Raw genomic sequence first — 16,124 nt, 5'->3', positions numbered from 1 at the left:
AACGCTTCCCATGCGACAGGTGTCTACCAGACCCACATTCATCTCTCTCCGTAAGATCTACGACTTTTTTCTAGCCTTCTCCACTACTCATTGACTATAATTCTACCAGTTCCCACTCTGATGGTAAATTCTGTATTTGTACTGTACCAGTGCAAGTTAGATTTCAATCTCTTCAGGGAAGGGACATGTTTAAAGTACAAGTTTTATAAAGTGCTGTACACACTGATGACCTAAAAAGATATGTAATAAATTGAAACACTAGAGGTCTCTGGAGACTTTGTTTTCTTTTCCAGGTGGTGCTCTTTGTAAACAAAGAGAGCACAGGACAAACTTATTACTACGATATGGAATGTTAACAACATAGGTGGAGTCACACTTACCAGAATCAAAGAGTATATTAACATAAAGAGTATTACTAGAATGCTTTCCTTTAGAAAATGTGATTGATTGATTGTTGGACAAAAGTATTTGGCTATAGTAAATTTTCCACAGTACATATGAATTTGAATGGTACTTGTTTAATTCTCATACACAGAAAATTGGGACATGGCCTATCATAAAATATCATAAAATGGGTCAGAGCAAAACTGAAATGAAAAATGTGAATTATAAAGATATAAACAGTAGCTGGAAACAAAAGCACTTATACACTCTCTCTCTTTCCATCAGTGATCATATCAATCAATATTTTCATCCAAATAGCTTTTAAAAAAAACTGGGCTCAGGACGATCTTAAATTATTTTTCATTGTGAGTAAATTACCCCATTCATTTAACAGGAATTTTTTCAAAAGAATACATCACTATAAATGGCTAAAAGAGCATCATGTGTCTCATGTGGCCTGCAATAATTTTGTGCTATTGACTGACAAAATAAGTTCAGAAGATCAGTGGGCATTAAATATGCTATGCTCTCAAAAGCCAAACAAAAATGTCACTCTCCAAAACAAGCATTTTTTTAAATTGTGAGGTGTAGTAAAAATGAGTTTTCAATAGCAGTATGTCATATTGCCCTTAGGATCTAAGAGTTCACCCAATTGTGAAATAAACACCTGGAGCCATATTACACTTTTCAAGTTTATGCTTTGGGCATCTACAATTACTCTCAAAATAAGGCACGGGTTTTGCAGCTTCAGCAATCCAAACCAGACACTCATCCTAATGTGGACTGCCAAATGCAGTTTATTGGCAGAAATAGTCATCCAACTGGCAGAGAAGAGTAATCTAAAATAGTTTTAGCATTACTGTCCTGAAAGCTAGTCAACATTTTGCCGTTGACTATTTTAGTCTCCCTGCCAAAAGGATCTTGGGACATGTAAAACTGATAAAAGTTTCAAGGAAACACTATGGCATACTGGAAGCAGGCTTGAGGTATTTCAACAAGCAGCAACAATATGTTTATGGGGCTTCAAAAAAACTTGTTCACATGGCGTCTATTGTGAAAAACATGTTGCTGCATAAAAGATATCTTTGACTATACCCGCACCACTCACCTCTGCAAGAAACAAGGAACTCACTGATGGAATTAGATCCAGCAAAGAGAATATTTAAGGAAAAAGGAGCGAGAAACTGCAGCTTTCAGTCTCTCTTTCCCCTCAAAAGAAAAGTTTATAAATAGATATATAGTGTGTTTTGTTTCTAGGAATCTGCTGTCCTCCACAGACGGAGGCATTAAACAATACTAAACGAATACGTTTTTTTCCACTCTGTAGGGCAATAATTTTCTACTATAATTCTGAACTTCTGTCCAAGATTGTACATGATCTACAGAGTTTATCCAGCTATTGAAATATATATATTAGGGCTGCGAAGCAATTACAAAAATTAATTGCGATTAATCACACTGTTAAACAATAATAGAACACCATTTATTTAAATATTTTTGGATGTTTTCTACCTTTTCAAATATATTGATTTCATTTATAACAGAGTACAAAGTGTACACTTCTCACTTTATATTTATTTTTATTACAAATACTTGCACTGCAAAAAACAAAATAAACAGTATTTTTCAATTCACCTAATACAAGTACTGTAGTGCAATCTCTTTATCATGAAAGTTGAACTTACAAATGTAGAATTATGTACAAAAAATAACTGCATTCAAAGATAAAACAATGTAAAACTTTAGAGCCTACAAGTCCATTCAGTCCTACTTCTTGTTCAGCCAGTTGCTCAGACAAACAAGGTTTTTTACATTTGCAGGAGATAATGCTGCCCACTTCTTGTTCACAATGTCACCTGAAAGTGAGAACAGGTGTTCACATCGCACTGCTGTAGCTAGCATTGCAAGATATTTACATGTCAAATGTGCTAAAGATTCATATGTCCCTTCATGCTTCAACCACCATTCCAGAGGACATACGTCCATGCTGATGACGGGGTTCTGCTCAATAACCATTCAAAGCAGTGCAGACCGATGCATGTTCATTTTTATCATCTGAATCAAATGCCACCAGGAGAACGCTGATTTTCTTTTTTGGTGATTTGGGTTCTGTAGTTTCTGCATGGGAGTGCTGTTCTTTTTTGATCTCTGAAAGCATGCTCCACACCTCGGCCCTCTCAGATTTTGGAAGGCACTTCAGATTCTGAAACCTTGGTTTGAGTGCTATAGCCAGCTTTAGAAATCTCACATTGGTACCTTCTTTGCGTTTTGTCACATCTGCAGTGAAAGTGTTCTTAAAATGAACATGTGCTGAGTCATCATCCAAGACTACTATAACATGAAATATATGGCACAATGCGCATAAAATAGAGCCAGAGACATACAATTCTCCTGCAAGGAGTTCAGTCACAAATTTAATTAACACATTATTTTTTTAATGAGCATCAGCAGCATGGAAGCATGTCCTCTGGAATGGTGGCCGAAGCATGAAGAGGCATCCGAATGCTTAGCATATCTGGCACATAGGTACCTTGCAATGCCGGCTACAAAAGTGCCATGTGAATGCCTGTTCTCACTTTCTGTTGACATTATAAATAAGAAATGGACAGCATTATCTCCCATAAATGTAAACAAACTTGTTTGTCAGGGCGATTGGCTGAACGAGAAGTAGGACGGAGTGGACTTGTAGGATCTAAAGATTTACATTGTTTTGTTTTTGAGTGCAGTTACATAACAAAAAAAAATCTACATTTGTAAGTTGCATTTGCACGATAAAGAGATTGCATTATGGTATTGTATGAGGTGAACTGAAAAATACTGTTTCTTTTGTTTATCATTTTTACAGTGCAAATATTTGTAATAAAAATAATATAAAGTGAACAGTGTATACTTTGTATTCTGTGTTGTAATTGAAATCAATATATTTGAAAAGGTAGAAAAACAGCCAAAATATTTAATAAATTTCAATTGGTATTCTATTGTTTACCAGTGCAATTAAAACTGCGATTAATCACGATTAATTTTTAAAATCGTGATTAATGTTTTTTTAAGTTAATAGCGTGAGTTAACTGTGATTAATCAACAGCCCTAAACATATATATGCTGTATAGTATACTATATACATCCGGTCATTTCCAAAATATTTACAGAAGTACCATCTCAGGTGCAGCGCATTTAATTGTTAGAGGATGTTGAATTTCTTATATTGTGCACAATGGAAGTACTGAATCGCTAAAGGTATTTTGGAGACACATTCCAAAAAAGACAGTCTACAAATGAATAGCCAAACATTTTGGGCTAAATGATTACCTTTACCTGTACAGTGAAGGTTCTCTCTTGAGCATGTCTGTACTGACATGTTGTTCCATTAGACTGTACAAGAGGATAGGAAGAGATGTGAAGCTGATATTGTATAGTGTTAGATACGCAGTATCATACAAAGGCTGCAGATGGAAAAAAGAGTTACATTAACCAGTTATATTTTCAAACACAATACACCATATTATGCTTGATTTAACGGGAGAACGTTGTCTTGTTTAGAGCCATAAAAGCACATTCCTTAAAACGAAGACAAATTCCACATAACATCCTTGGATGACAGCTTTTGAGATAGGATAAAAGTTAGTTTTCACCCAGGTTCCTCTGGGCAAACAAGTCTATCAAAATTTGACCTGACAATAGTCAGTGGCCGCCTCACAATGTTTCAGCTGTGCAAAGGAGCTGTAAAGCTACCCTAGCTGGACAACTGATTCCTCTGGTGGAGGAAATCTCTGTCAGGCATAGCCAGCTCCACTCCACCCCCTTTTCACTCACCCAATGTAGGGCAGAGTTCAGGTGTAATGGCTGGAGTGTTGTTACATTCCAGTAATCCTCAGATGCCATAATGGTCACTTGTGGGGCTGTAGCTAGCAAGTTTAAGCTAAAGCGGCTCTAGAGAACAGCTTGAATAGGGGGATCAAATCAGCTCCTTGACAACATAAGGGAATGGGTATGAACCAAACTTTTTCTCCCCTTCTCCCTGTTCTGGGTCTTATTCTAGGTACCTAACGTTTATCATCAACAACAAACCTATTCCTTACCCCTATAAAGTGTTTTTTTTTTTCCAGACCCTGCCTCATGATCAACCTATGCCCTGAAACATGTGCACTGAAAATCCTTACTACAAAGGCTTCTCTTAAAAAAAAGTAGTGTTATTTTTCATGAAAAAGAATGGCAAATTTTGCAGTCAAAGTTCATGAACACATGCTTTAACATCTAGTATTAGCCAGAAAGTGCTTTGCAAAATGCTAGATAGGTTTCAGCACATCCCTAAAATTAACTCAAACTCCATGTTGTTAAGCTCATTAGAGCTTTACTGGGAAAATCTTTGACAAAGGTCCGGTCTCCTTTTCTTCCAAGTTCCTGAATTTGTTTTCATCTCCCTTACTTCATGGGAGGAGTGACAAGGAGCCTTCCATACAACTTAGATAGCTGAGAACAGCCGAGGAGGAGCAAAGAAACAAGAATTTAGAAGAAAGAGGACCTTGCCATCCCCCAAGAATGCCTTATTTTTTTTTCTTTTGGAGAATTAGGTCCCTTTTCCCTAAACTGGTGTGTTTATTTTCCCTTCTCCCACCACGGATTTCCACAGTATGGGCATCTGCATGCTCAGCCTGAGAGGCCCCCCCAGATCAGGACAGCAGCCTTCTGCACTTTCACCCCTGCCTCAAAAGACAAACTGCTTGTTCACACCCACACCTTTTAGATTTTCCTCTATCCGTGCTCTGTGAGCAAAAAAAAATCGATGAAAAGATTGAACTGCATGTTTTCCATAGAGATTTTGCTTTCCACAGCTAACTCTCAGTTTTGCTTTTTCCATTAAGTCTTTGACTCAGAAAATAACGTGGGTTTTCTGATAATTCATCAAATTCATTTCAGTAACAGTCACGAGAGCTCTTGAAAGCCACACTAACCAAAGGTAATAGCCTTCTTTAGTGACAGCTGTAAGCTAAACTAACAGCTTTCCCAGCCTACTTGGTCCAGTAAGAATATACAACAGCCCAACGCTTTTAGTTAAAAAAGGCCAAAGAGAAGGTTTTACACAAAGCAGAAAAATTAAAATGACTGACTAACCTGTTGTGAAAACCCACAGAAGAACTGGTATAAAAACTGAGGAAAAATGAAGCAGACATTCTGGAAGACAAAGTGAGAGTTATCAAGTGATGCATCAACAACATATATCATGCATTATTACAACCATGTATATTATAATATTGTATAATACTAATTGTACTGTACACAGAATACAGAAAATACCGTGACAGATTTATAGAAATAGGGCATTCACATTCTCCTTTTACATTAGCACAGACAAACACAATTTTGAAAGAAAAACTATAAGTACTCTATCAAGTTGGAGGGAAATGAGATGCTACCCGGGGGTGGGTGGGCACAGAAGACAGAAAGAGGAAATTAAGGTCATATCAACAATGGGATTCAGGTAAACTAGTTTCTGATATACGGTGGCCAGTCAGTGTGGACATAAACAGTAAAATGGGTTTCTCCATCCACACTGGTCAACTGAACTTAGAAACTGATTTAAGTTAGAATTATGTTAACTTTTAAAACACTGTTCCTCAGACTTGATTTAAAAGGCCACTGTATATGGAGCCTAGAAGATGGGTGGGGGGGCGGAGGGTAGAGGAGGAGGAGGGAGTTGCTGGAATACATAAGGGAATAAAGATTAAAGAAAAAATGAAAATTTTATTTGTGACCGTATTAAAGATCACACAGTGCATATAAATAAAAGCTGTTCTGCCTCAGAGTTTGGTGACAATGATACTCCTGAGATCATTCTGCACCAAAAAAATTAGAATTCTATACACAATATTTTAAAATTCTGCAAAATTCTGCAAATTTTATTTGACAATGAAAGGTTAAAATCCATTGCTGATGTAATAACCTGGTATATGGATTTGTGTACAGGCCCAAAGTCCTGAGTTTGGTCAAAAGGTCAAAGGCCTAGCAATAGCTAAGAGAAAGCAGAATAACCAAAAGATAACTTTGCTTTTGCTAAGATATGCCTGGTCAGCAAAATGCCAGATGTTGGGGGCAATAATTGTGTCTTATTCAAAGTTACAAATAGAACAAAGAAGTCCTGTTTCTGTTGTGTTAGTTTCTTGTGTAGGTAGATGTTCTTCCCACACATCCAACCTTGAGTTTATAAAAGGTTCAAGCATGTCAGTATAAGATATGGCCTCCTCCAACATCCCTTTCCCAGGAACCAATGCCTGCCTTAAAACACAAATGAACAACTTGAAAGACAATTTTTATTGCCATATACTTTCACTGTTTCTTTGCTTTTACCCCTAGATATGTATCTGTTGGACAATCAAAGGAGTTACTTCATTCCTATAAACCCCAAATAAAAATTCAACATATATATTTTATACAAATACATTTATTAAAGTACTAATTAAATGTTAAATGTTAATTTGTGAACTTGAGACCATGGGCAGAGACATTATGTAACCTTTAACCATTGGCTACTGTGCTATCATGTCTTACTGCTAAACCTATCCGGGGAAATGGGACTGCCTACCCCGTCACTTTCCCCGCTTATGGAAAATCCACATATTCTATTGTAATCCATTGATTAACAGTGTCTCTAAGCCTTATAAGCGAGGTGACACTCCATAAGCGCTGTACGTAATAAACTCCTGTGCTTGACCTCTACACAGTGTGAATTTATGTCCTTCCATTTGGGGGATCGTCCTGGATTCAGGCTTTTGAGCTAATTGAGGATCTGAGACTGAAATCCAAGGAGGTGAGTATGTTTACTTTACCACCTCATTAGGCCAGGGATAGAAGTCTCTCATCCCCTTTCAAACACATCTTGTTTCTGCTTTTTAAATTTAAGTGTGAAGGAACTTAGGCACGTGTAGTCCAAGCAGAGGGGTTAAATAAGGGTATCAAAGGGGAGGGAAGACAAGTGCAAAAGGGTCATGTACTGTTTAAACTAAGGGGTATGTTACGGGGAACTTGAATAAACCACCAGCAAGCGATTGGCCCTGAGTTAAGCCCAGGACTGGCTGGGTACGCAAGCGGTAGGCAGTGCAAACTGGTGGTCCCATTTCCTCATTGCACGTAACACTGCAAGTCCTAGGGGAGTGCCCCCCCGCAGGCATGTAATGTACATGCTTTCGAATAGCACAAAGTCTCCAACCAATAAGGCCGGCAGCTGTGTGTAACTTAAAACCATGCACTATTTAAAAAAAGGGGGGGAGACGGCCTCATAAAAGGCTGTGGAGATTGAGACTATAGCAGAAAAAGGAGAAAAGGTAAATCCCGATCAAGGCTGACAGGCTGTAAAGATTGAAACTACGGCATTTAGAGGGGAAAATGTAAGTTCCCAAAAACAAGGTCAGCAGCCGGGGTGAGTAAAAGCCCATGGCATCAAAGGGAGAGGCAATAATCAGCCCTCAAGAATATTTGAAATATAAACATGCCAAAACTCGGCAAACAGCAGCTAAAAAAACAAACTACTCTGCAGCTGGACCAGAGGCGGATCTGGTTACTTGGTGGAATAATCAGAAAAGTGACAAAACAGACAAGGCGGTAATAGTGTTATTGAATATACTCAACATAAAAGAAAAGAAAATGCAATTTTTAAATCTAAAAACCAAGCTCTAAAAAATAAGAGTTTGTGCTTTCAAATGTGTAATTGTCCGGAGATTGGAAAAGATCCCAGAGCAAATGAATTACATTCACCATGCCTAAAACACGCTTCCAGATTGGGAGGGGGGAGAGCCCACTCCCAGCATTTGTTAGCCAACTGCATCACCAATTAACTATGTGTGAAAAAACTCAGCAGCACAAAGCAAAGGGGAGGAATCCAACCCTCCTCCATACATTTCTTCATGTGAAAGGCCAAATTTAAGCACCCACAAAGATAATAAAGGAGCATCACAAGGATTAATTGCCCAAGGGGAGCAAGTACAGCGTATGGCTCCAATCAAGACGCAGTTAAGGAGGTTCAGAAATGTTAATGCGGAGGGTGAACCAGTAAGGAGACTCAGAACAGACACAACTAAAATCTACCATCCCTTCACCCCCCAGGAAAAACAGGCATTACTATCTGATTTACCCAAACTCAAACATGACAACAAAAATACTGAGTTTTGGGACAAGCTAAATGGCCTGGCTAAAATACACAGCCTCCACAGGAAGGATGTTCATATCCTGGCCAAGTGTAAATGCCCCAGGAATGTGTGGGACAACTTGAAAGATAAATGGAAGATGGGGCACTGGGCTAAAAATCATAACCCCAACCCTGCGGGAGGGGATCAGGCCGGAGAACCAGCAGGAATTCCAAACCCAGATGCAGGCAGTGTAACAGAATTCAGAAATGCACTATCTGCTGTTCTAGGAGCCCAGACCACTAACTGGGGGGCTCTGCAATCAGTGGTTCAGCAGAAGGGGGAGTCTGTCATGTCTTATGCTGAAAAGAAATGGAATGCATTTCAAGCTTATTCAGGTCTGGAGAATATAACATCCCAAAACCATGATGTATTCCTCCAAATCCTAAAGGAAGGGGCAGTCTGCAAACCACCAAGTGGTCCTGGCATTAGGCACCTCAGTGGGAGAAACACACTCAGCAGTAATGAAAAGGGACACAGAAGTAGAAAACAGAAAAAAGAGGAAGGTAGCAGCAACCATCCCCTCTGAGGAAATGACAGCAGTTCATGCAATCAGAACCATTACTTGCTTCACGTGCAATAAGCCTGGACATCTGGCACGTAATTGTAAAAATAAAATCAAAACATGCAGCAATTGTAAAAGGAGCGGCCACATAAAGGAAGACTGCTTCCACCCCAGGGGGGAGAGGGGGCGTAAGGAGGGCCAGTGCCAAACAAGCAAAATAAAACTGATACAACTAGTACCCAAAAACAAAAAAACAAATCCAGGAGTTGCTCAAACTACTGGCTAGCAAATAGGTATCTGTGGCCTCTGTGGCTGGATCCGAAAGTGACCCCAGGATGTTTCTTAACGCACAAGTGGGGGGCCAACCGTGCAACAATTTTGATAAACATAGGAGCCTCGTTATCGATAACCAGCCAAAATCTCCCCCTCACCCGTCGAACCATATAAATTAAAGGAGTGGCAGAGGGAAGATTAAAAGGAACCGTAAGACAGCCAGTAGAAATAAAATTTAAAAATATGGTCACAGTCAGTCAAATCTGGATTTGCCCCAAGCAGGAAGACACAATTTGCAGCACAGATCTCCTTAAGGAGCTCGGGGGAGCAATCAACCCCAGAGGTAGCTGTACTGAATGGGCCGGAGGGTCCAAACAGGAGAGATTATCTCAAAATGTAGCCATAATTGCCAAGAGTAAGGCAATAATACAAGAGTGGGGGGAAGTCCAGTAAAACACTGTGTTTTCCTTCACCCTGAAGTGTGGGCAACAGATAAACAAGATTGTGGGCTAGTAAACATGAAGCCTATATCTGTAGAAAGACCAACACATAAAGCCCACAGGCAGTACCCAATGAAACCAAAAACCTTAAAGGCAGTTAAAATTATAGTCACTAATTTAAAAGCTAAACAGGTGATTAGACAAACCACCTCCACAACTAACGCCCCAATTTGGCCCGTCCGAAAGCCAGATGGGACCTGGTAGTTAACTATAGACTACACCTACCTTAACCAGGTGAATCCAAAGGCACACCCTATTGTGGCAAGCCCTGCCACTATTCTTAATTTGCTAAAACCAAAACACTCAGTATTCTCAGTCCTGAATATAGCTATTGAATTTTGGAGTATTCCCCTTGCAAAAGAGAGTCAGGAAAAATTTGCATTTACAGTGGAAGACCAGCACTATACTTGAACCCGAGTACCCCAGGGGTTCCATTCTAACTTCCACAGGGCGACGCAGAAGTAATAACACAAGTGCCTTTGGAAGTGGATACTGTAATATTGCAGTATGTAAATAACTTGCTAATTGCCAGTTCAAATAAAAAGGACCATTTAAAAACCCTAAACAAACTGTTTATATATCTTCGCGAGGCAGAATTTAAATTAAGCGCAAAAAAAGCTCAATGGCAACAGCATATCACAGGGAGAAAAAGCACTCACTGTAGACAAAAAAACAGGCAATTTGAGAGTTAAAAAACCATGGACACTTAAGGAAGTCCGAACAGTGCTGGGACTCCGCAATTTCTGCAAAACATATATTTCGGAGTACTCAGAGACAGTAGAACCAATTCAAAGCCTCACTAGAGGAGGAAAGCCTGTAAATGAGTTAGTAATATGGGGCACAGAAGAAGAGAAGGCATTTAAAAAAATAAAACAGGCTTTAGCCTCTACCCCCAGCCTGGGCTTACCCAATGTGAAAAAGCCATTCCACCTTTACTGCAGCCATCATGAAACTCAATACTCAGCTGTATTAACACAACTTCAGGAAGATAAACAGGGTCTGTAGCATACCTATCTACCTTAAGACCCCCTGTATCCCATGGACTACCGGAGTGCGGAGTGCATAGCAGCTCTAGATTGCGCTACATGGGCGGTAAAAGCTTGTAAATCATACACTCTCACGGAAAAATTAGTGCTACATACACCCCATACACTTATTAATCTCCTTAATACCAGGTGGCTAAGATCTGTAACAGATGCCCGCAGGCGGCAGTGGGAATCAACATTGTGCTTGCAAAACCCCAACTTCTCTATCGTAAGAAACAAAAAAATAAATGTAGCTGAATGTCTAAACATAGAGGGAGAAGTACACAAATGTCTTATAAATAGGAAAGAGGAAGTGTTGGGGAGAGTTAAAGAAGAGCCATTAGAGAATTCAAATATAATTCTGTATGTAAATAAATCAAGAAAGTATAAAAATGGAGTGCCACACACCGGATGGCCGGTGGTACTCAGTAATGGGACAGTAATAGCGTCAGGTCAGATGGAAGGATCAAAGTCAACACAAGGAGCGGAGCTAACAGCCCTCACTAAATGTCTGAGAGTGGGGGAAGGCAAGAAGCTCACTGTATACACAGACAGCAGATATGCATTCGGAGTAGTGCATAACTACATGAATGTGTGGTCATGCAGAGGGTTTATAACAACAACTGGCAAGCCAATTAATAATATGGAGGCAGTTCAAAAACTGACAAAAGCTGCCAAACTACCATCAGAACTGGCAGTAGTAAAGATAAAAGCACATAATAAAATCTCAAGCAAGGAACAAAAGGAAAATTACTGGGCAGATAAACGGGCCAAAAAAATTGCACGAACAAGTCCTATTAAGGTTTGTGCAACTGTAGTGTCAAAAAAGGAAGTGAATTTAAAAAAGCTATATGCAACCATAAGCCCAGAAAAAAAAAATGGAAAGAGCAAGGCTGTGTGTATAATAATCACCTCTGGTATGGGCCGGGGGGGTGGGGGGGAGGAGCTGGTAGCCCGGGAGTGCATACGGGCTCTGCTGCTCCATGCCATCCACTCTCCAGCTCATCTGGGGTGGAGACAAATAAGAGCTACCCTAAAACACTGGTGGTCGCCCTCTATGAAAAAAAAATGCTTTATTATTTCTCAAACCATGTGTAACGTGCGCACAAGTGAATCTGGGTAGAAGAAAAAAGGTGCCTCTAAACCACCAACCATGGCCAAAGGGACAGTGGTAAAATCTGCAAATTAATTGTACTAAAGCCTTTGCCACGAAGCAGGGGATACACTTACATTTTGGTAATTATTAACACTTTTACCCGATGGATAGAGGCATTCCCAACCAAGAACTGCACTGCCACAACAGTAGCTCGAATCCTAGCAAAAAAAATAATACCCAGATGGGGTCTGCCCCTGTCAATAAACTCTGATCTCACTTTACAGCTCACTTTACAGGGCGAGTGATGAAAAAGGCATGTAAGGCACTAGAAATAAAGCAAAGATTCCATATACCATACCACCCTGAAAGTTCAGAAATGGTGAAAAAAATAAATAAAACAATAAAAGCAGCCTTAACAAAAGCAGTATTGAATACAGGAGAAGGATGGGCTTGTATGCTCCCTGATGTATTGTATCAAATCAGAGGCAGCAAACAGGCTGACCCAGCTAACGCCCTTTGAGTTAATAACAGAAAGAGCAATAAGAACGCCTAGCACTGTAATCCTCCTGGTGGGGGGGTGGGATCTGGACTTTTTGCAGACAGGCTGCAAAACTACATCAAGGCATTGGACAGAGAGTTAAAGGATTTGTACAACCAAGTTTAAAAAAAAAAAATCAAACCCAACTGAATAATAACAGCACTTTAAAGAAACTGGCATTTAAATTTGGAAATTTGGTAATGTGTCACATTTACCCAGAAGTTAAAAAATTTTCAAGCCAAAATGTCAAGGCCCAATAAGGGTCCTTCTAACTACTAATACATGTGCAAAGATTGGGGGAAAATTGGGAACATTTTGAAGGCACCAAAATCAGTTAAAATTGTTTAAATCAGCATCTGTCAATACTAACAATGTTTCCACAAGTGTCTCGACAGGTAAACAAAAGAAAGTAAAGGACAAAGAACTAAAGGGTAACCAAAACAACCAGAGTGACTAGGGGAAGGCTCCTGCTGTGGCTCCTGCAGTCCCTGTGGTGCATTAAAAAAAAAAAAAAAAAAAAAAAAAGCAAGTAGTGTGCCATGTGAAAAGAAGGAATGAAAATGGGTCACCAACCCCCCTCCTTCAGGTTTGCTTCGCTTTAATTGCCACACTAAAAAAACACTTAGCTTTTGCAAAACACACGCAATGGCCAATAAACAAGTCTGGCCAGAGATAAAGATGGCACTACAGTTAGGACATGAGCACACAATAAAACGTAAAAAGGTCCAAACAAAATCATACACTGATGCTCATAATAACAGGGAGACTAGTAACATCACAATTTTAATAACAGCTAACTGCCCTGTTATTCGCTGGTGTCAGGTGCCAGAGATCATGGAGTTTAATGAAGGCATTTGAAAAAAATCATGACAGTGCATAAGCTACCCCTTCAAGCAGAGTAACACCCTTTAACAATGCTGTGGCCCTCTTAGAGGGACAGTGCCTATACTTAATGCAACTAGTGTCCAAATTACCTTTAAAGGGGGCCAGCTGTGTCCCACTACTGAAGGGGACTACAAGGTCCTGGGTTATCCCTCATTTAAACACAATTACATGGCATATTGCCACAATGGCTTGGAAGAAAATACACAAACCTCAATACTGGAATTTGTGTGGAATTTTGTGAAAAAAAACCCCCCAAACACTCGTAAAAAATCATGTGCCAATTATACTAACATGGTACCAAAATAAAGGCCCTGGAGGAGAGCTGTTGAAGAGCAAAACAAACTTTGGCCACACCACACAGGGAATTGTAACAGATTTCCTTAATGGGCGGGTCCACCCAGCCCTTATAAAAGTGGTGGAACCCTATCTCTCCAGTACCCCTCCGTGGGTATGGGGAAACAAAAAAATCAATAAAAGTCCAAAACCAGTTTGAACAGGTCACAGTATACTCTTCAACCTTTTGGTACCTCTGGGCATCCCTCATTTACAGCAAGCCAGGATGGTGACCTCCCTGCCAGTATGGAGGAGGGGTCATGTTATTAAAATAGAAGGCGTTGCATACTCTGAGGTCACTGGAAAAGCATTGTATCCTAGTGAATGTTGCACCCACTCTAAGAAGAAAATTTTGTGTACTTGCCCATATAATATTCTAACGACTCTGTCTAGGTTCAAAGTGGCCATCACTAAAAAACTGGCGCACATGGAGCTGGTCCAAATAAACGGTACCTACTGGTGTGTAACAGCCCCAAACCACTCCATCAAGCTAAATAAAAAGCCCTGCCCCTCAAGGCACCCATCCGTGTGCACGACAGTTCCCCAAAGGGCAACCCTGACTGTTAACAGGACGCAGCTCCACCATACTCTGCCAATAATGGGTAACCTAACATAAAATCTGGAATGTCACTACGGCAGTAAGTATCTAAAGGAGGATCTACAGGCCCTGCAGGCAAAAATCAAGGAGTTGGCGGCCAAGGCCCAGAGGGTCTAAGGTACACCCTAATAGGAAAAACTGTGGACCAGGCCAATGTAAAGTACTTGAAGGCACGGAACCAGGCAGTAGAGGTTAGAGAAAGCAGAATAACTGAAAGACAACTTTGCTTTTGCTAATATATGCCTGGTCAGCAAAACACCAGATGTTGGGGGCAATAATTGTGTCTTATTCAAAGTTGCAAATAAAACAAAGAAGCCCTGTTTCTCTTGTGTTAGTTTCTTCTGTAGGAAGATATTCTTCCCACACATCCAACCTTGAGTTTATAAAAGGTTCAAGCATGTCAGTATATGATATGGCCTCCTCCAACATCCCTTTCCCAGGGACCAATGCCTGCCTTAAAACACAAATGAACAACTTGAAAGACAATCTTTATTCCCATATACTTTCACTGTTCCTTTGCTTTTACCCCTAGATATGCATCTGTTGGACAATCAAAGGAGCTACTTCATTCCTATAAACCCCAAATAAAAATTCAACATATATATTTTATACAAATACATTTATTAAAGTACTAATTAAATGTTAAATGTTAATTTGTGAACTTGAGACCATGGGCGAAGACATTATGTAACCTTTAACCATTGGCTACTGTGCTATCATGTCTTGCTGCTAAACCTATCCGGGAAAGTGGGACTGCCTACCCCGTCACTTTCCCCGCTTATGGAAAATCCACATATTCTATTGTAATCCATTGATTAACAGTGTCTCTAAGCCTTATAAGCGAGGTGACACTCCATAAGCGCTGTACGTAATAAACTCCTGTGCTTGACCTCTACACGGTGTGAATTTATGTTCTTCAGACAAATAAATGTGGAGGCTCCACCATGGCATTGGGGACACCAGACCACTGGCTGCACAGAGATGGGAGATCACTCTAGAGCCTCCCCTGCCTGGGACACAGACTCATCTGGTTGAGGTTCGGTGTGGTGAGGATCCAGGTGGCTCATTGGGGTGGTCCAGGTGTAGGGGGAGTGGGGCTCATTGGGGGCTTCTGAGTGTGGGGGGGGGTGAGGCTCAGTGGGAGGGTCTGGGTACGAGGGGTCTGGATGCACGGAGTTTGGGTGGACGGGGGAGCAGCTCCCTGTACAGAGATCCCTTGTGGCTGAGGAGTGATGGGGAAAGGGAAGAGTTTGCAATGCTTCATAGAATCATAGAATATCAGGGTTGGAAGGGACCCCAGAAGGTCATCTAGTCCAACCCCTGCTCGAAGCAGGACCAATTCCCAGTTAAATCATCCCAGCCAGGGCTTTGTCAAGCCTGACCTTAAAAACCTCTAAGGAAGGAGATTCTACCACCTCCCTAGGAAACGCATTCCAGTGTTTCACCACCCTCATAGTGAAAAAGTTTTTCCTAATATCCAATCTAAACCTCCCCCACTGCAACTTGAGACCATTACTCCTCGTTCTGTCATCTGCTACCATTGAGAACAGTCTAGAGCCATCCTCTTTGGAACCCCCTTTCAGGTAGTTGAAAGCAGCTATCAAATCCCCCCTCATTCTTCTCTTCTGCAGACTAAACAATCCCAGCTCCCTCAGCCTCTCCTCATAAGTCATGTGTTCTAGACCCCTAATAATTTTTGTTGCCCTTCGCTGGACTCTCTCCAATTTATCCTGCAGCCAGGGGAGAAATCTGGGAATAGGTCTGACCCGGCCCCAGATGCTGTACAGGGGAAGAAGAAATCCTGTTCTCC

General features: G+C 40.6%; 1 protein-coding gene across 7 annotated transcripts in view; it reads right to left on the bottom strand.

Moving 5' to 3' along the window:
* ATP11A (ATPase phospholipid transporting 11A) overlaps window positions 1-16,124 on the bottom strand; it is a 235,337-nt gene that overhangs the window by 23,638 nt on the left and 195,575 nt on the right. For all 7 annotated transcript variants that reach the window (XM_048855438.2, XM_048855445.2, XM_048855455.2 and 4 more), the window contains exons 23-24: window positions 5,497-5,556; window positions 3,700-3,827 (exon numbers count right to left, since the gene is read on the bottom strand). In XM_048855438.2, coding sequence (XP_048711395.2) covers window positions 3,700-3,827; window positions 5,497-5,556 — 188 coding nt within the window. The remainder of the gene's footprint in view (window positions 1-3,699; window positions 3,828-5,496; window positions 5,557-16,124) is intronic.

This window comes from Caretta caretta, chromosome 1 (assembly GCF_965140235.1).
Source record: "Caretta caretta isolate rCarCar2 chromosome 1, rCarCar1.hap1, whole genome shotgun sequence".
NCBI classification, from domain to species: domain Eukaryota; kingdom Metazoa; phylum Chordata; order Testudines; family Cheloniidae; genus Caretta; species Caretta caretta.
The sequence above is the reverse complement of the archived record's forward strand: the minus strand, read 5'-3'. Positions and strand labels throughout refer to the sequence as shown.